Below are 3,761 nucleotides of genomic sequence, written 5' to 3'. Positions count from 1 at the left end.
TGATGAGAGGAAACTCGTGCTGGGATTGGTACTGTGCCACCCTGCCCGCCCGGGAGTTCGTAACTGCGCGCAGAACTTGTCGCCGCCCTGCGGCTGCTCTCATTCAGAGGAGAAGTGAGAAATGACACCAAATTCAGCTCCTGTAAAAACTGTCAGAGTTTATTCAGTAGCAGAACTGCGTTGCTTCCTTCTGCCTCTGAGTCACCTGCTCTGTGAGGTGGAGGTATGTGGGGAGCTCTGGAGCGCTGGCAGAGCTGGGTGGGCAGGAGAGCCCAGGAAGGGACAGCTCCTGCTGATACGGGATGTGCACAATCTGGGCAGCCCGGTCGTGGCTGATGTGACCTGAGCGACTCCTCAGCCACACAGAACCACTGACCCGTGCAAACCCAGCCCTGCCTGCCAGCTCCGTGCGCGCCCGCGCTCCAGTTACTGCCAGTTTGCTGCCAGTAAGCGGTGTCGCCTTGGCAGAGCACGACAACGCTGCCATGGCTCCGGAGCTCTCCCTCCTCGGCGGCGGGGGGGAAGAATTCCGGTTGCCTGTTGCCGTGGGGGTGTGGGAGGGGGAGGACGTTATCGGAGGCTCAGCGCCTGCCGAGGAGGAGACGGGCTCGGTGGCTTTGGGGCGTTCAGGCGAGTCTGACCACTTCTTTGACCATCTTTCCGATGCCATCGTAGATCTCGTGAATGGGGGCGTTGCACATGAAGGCGCTGGTGGTCACCAGCTTGTTCTTCGCATCCACGTGGATGTCGGTGACGTGTTTGTTCACATGCTTGCAGCCGAGCTCCTTCATGGCCTCGGCGGTCTTGGCGTAAGGCCATCTGCAAGAGGAAAGGAGAACAGACCCTCAGCGGGGAAGGCACTGTTCTGCAGGGCGGTGTGACAAAGGACTCTGTGGGTCACAGAGGGACGGATGGATGGATGGGCCCTGCAGAAAACCCACTCCTGTCAGAGGAGCTGCTCCAGGCCCACAGAACCAGGAAAACCTCCATTTCCTGAAGTAAAGCCAAAATGAGACCTTGATGTCCCACTAGAGCTATTCCCACCTTCACTGCCCACTGTGCTTCGGTCTGGGGCTCTTTGGTTCACCAGCTTCCTACAAGTGATGTCACTCTGGTATCCTCCCGCTCTCCTCAAGGGAAGGACGGGTTCTCCTTTCCAGAAACCTCAGCATCCTGCCTCAAAAGTGGATTTATTCCACAGCGATTCGTGCAGTCCCTTGTGGCGCCGTCTGGTAAAAGAGCCCCTGCTACAGGGAGCTGTGAACAGGGACAGCAGAGTCCCGGCTCTAACCCGAGACAGGCACAGAGGAGTACGGAGTGACAAAGGGGACCAGAAACCTAATGATTTAATTTATCAGCCAGGGCTGGTGAAATACAGGCAGGACGAGGATCATTGGTTCTCAGAAATAACAGGGTTTCAGCTGCCTGGGCAGGACAGGGTGCCGTGGCCATGGTGGGGCCACTGCTGGTCCCATAATGTCACACCAGGTCCCCAGGTTACTTACTTCTCGCACTCGGTGTCGTGGCCCACGGTCAGCTCACAGCCCGGGAAGAGCTTGGCCGCCAGCACTGGGGAGATGCAGCAGAGGCCGATGGGCTTCCTGGCGGCGTGGAATGCCTTCAGGACATCCTCCACCGCTTTGGAGATGACGCAGTCCTTGCCTTGGGTGGCCCAAGTGCTCAGGTTTTTGGCCACTCCAAAGCCGCCTGAGAAAAGAGAATCAGATCAGGCCAGAAGATGAGTGCTCCAGGGCTGGGTGTTTTCAGGTATGACTTGGTAGAATGCAGACACGGGTTAAAAAAGAGTGAAAACCAGACAAGCTGAACCTCTGAGCTGACTGCCCAGAGACGGGACACAAAAGGCCTCTCTTGCTTCCACCCGAACTGAAGCGGAGAGGTGTCCGTGCTCTGGTGGGAGTTGGGTTTCACCCCGGAGCCCTTTTCCGAATTACGGTGGAACGAGCTGACAAGTTTTCACTTGTCCCTTAGTCCTTGCTCCGGGCGTGTCTAAGCAGTGCCCAGGCTCTGCGCCCGCCTCGTGGTGTCCCACCTGGTATGATGAGGGCATCCAGCCCTTTGACGTCCAGCTTAGCTAGATCCTTGATGTTGCCCCGGGCAATTCTGGCGCTTTCGACCAGCACGTTGCGCTTCTCCTGGGTGGGCTGTCCTTTCACGTGGTCCACCACGTGCATCTGGTCAACGTCAGGAGCATAAACCTCTGCCTGGGGAGGGAGGAGAAAGGTCTGTTATCCTTCAGCCCCGTATCCTAAACGTGTTAGAGGAAAGGAGTGAACAAAAACGCTTGAGTCACTTTGTTAGAAAAGAACTTCACTGTGCGCTTCAGGCCCACCCGTACCTGCCGCTGGCATCAGGGAGGTTGTTGTCACAGGGAAGAGAAAGAAGGAAGAGAGACGAGTGGCTGAGGGCTTTGGGGTTGTCTGCTTTGGAGAGAAGGAGGCTGAGGGGCAACCTCGTTGCTCTCTGCAGCATCCCGAGGAGGGGACGTGGAGAGGGGGTTGCTGAGCTCTTCTTCCCAGGGTCCAGGGACAGGACTCCTGGGAATGGCTCAAAGCTGCACCGGGAGGGCTCAGACTGGCCATTCAGAAGCACGCCTGTACCGGGAGGGTGGTCAAAGCCTGGAACAGGCTCCCTGGAGAGGGGGGCGATGCCCCAGCCCTGTCAGTGCGTACGAGGCATTTGGACAATGTCCTTAACAGCACGGGCAGCCCCGAAGCGCTCGGGGAGGGGGGCAGGACGATCCTGGTGGGTCCCTTCCAGCTGAAGTAGTCTCGTCTCGTCCAGTCTGAGCTGTTGTTTGTTTCCTTAGGCAAGCAGGACCGAAAACCCCAGGGAGGGCGTTGAAATAACACCCGAGGTTCCTCCACGAGAGGTCCCTGCTGGTCCAGGGATGAGCGCGGAGGCTGCTCCCAGCCGGCCCGTGGCAGGAAAGGAGCGCTGGCACAGGTCCAGGAGAGAAGAGCCAAAATGACAGCGGAGGAAAGGTTGGGACACGTCGGAGCGTTAAGGCGGGCAGAGAACACGCACTTTGAGGGCTCTGGAGCCGGGTGGGCTGGCCCCACAGCCCGCGTACGGCACCGCCGTGCCCGGGTCTGTAAGGGAGCAGTTCCGACGCGGTTCCGAGCCAGATGCAGGGGGCTCAGCGCGGAGGACAGCGTTACACAGCGCATCCCTCCCTTCTCTCCCAGCCTCGCAGGGGGGCTGGTGTGACAGCAGCGTGTTGCTTTTCTACCCCCGTGGAAGTGCCGCTCACAGAACTGGTCTGGTTTCAGCTCTGATCCTGGGTGTTTATAAAGAGGAGTTTCACACAGCCCAAACCAATAGTATTTGAAACAGAAACTGCAGAGCAGAGCAGGGGAAGCATGAGCCAGAAAGGCCTGAGAAGGCGCTGGGGACGGTTTGTCTCCCAGTTGGGCTGCGCTGCCCGTAGAGCACCGAGCTGGTACAGCAGAGCCGGGAGCAGGGAGTTCTCCGGGCTCCACGGGGCTGTCCCCAGTCCCTTCACACCCCGCGATTTCCCTGGCAGCAAAGGGGAGCTTGAGATTCATCCCGCAAGCTGCAAGGAGGGGCAAGAACCTTCGGCAAGCGGGAGAGGTTGAAGAGCAGGGAGGGGAAAGGAGCCAGAGCCGGGGCAGGAGCCGGCCGGGGTCCCTCTTACCTGAGCCCCCTCCCTGCTGAGATGCACCAGCACGGCAGAAGACTCGTGGATCTCGCTCCCGTCGTACACCCCGCAGCCAGCCAGC

The 3,761-nt window shown here is 59.2% G+C and overlaps 1 protein-coding gene across 1 annotated transcript in view; it reads right to left on the bottom strand.

The window, feature by feature from the left end:
• Nucleotides 1-626: 626 nt before the first annotated feature.
• Nucleotides 627-3,761, bottom strand: part of LOC104500919 (ES1 protein homolog, mitochondrial-like) — a 3,306-nt gene continuing 171 nt past the window's right edge. The window contains exons 2-5 of the mRNA XM_010144649.1: nt 3,677-3,761; nt 2,051-2,222; nt 1,506-1,707; nt 627-819 (exon numbers count right to left, since the gene is read on the bottom strand). The exon at nt 3,677-3,761 is cut by the window's right edge and continues 6 nt beyond it. Coding sequence (XP_010142951.1) covers nt 627-819; nt 1,506-1,707; nt 2,051-2,222; nt 3,677-3,761 — 652 coding nt within the window. The remainder of the gene's footprint in view (nt 820-1,505; nt 1,708-2,050; nt 2,223-3,676) is intronic.

The sequence above is a fragment of the Buceros rhinoceros genome, unplaced genomic scaffold (assembly GCF_000710305.1).
Source record: "Buceros rhinoceros silvestris isolate BGI_N320 unplaced genomic scaffold, ASM71030v1 scaffold21931, whole genome shotgun sequence".
Lineage (NCBI taxonomy): Eukaryota > Metazoa > Chordata > Aves > Bucerotiformes > Bucerotidae > Buceros > Buceros rhinoceros.
This window is presented reverse-complemented; position numbering and strand designations above follow the sequence as displayed.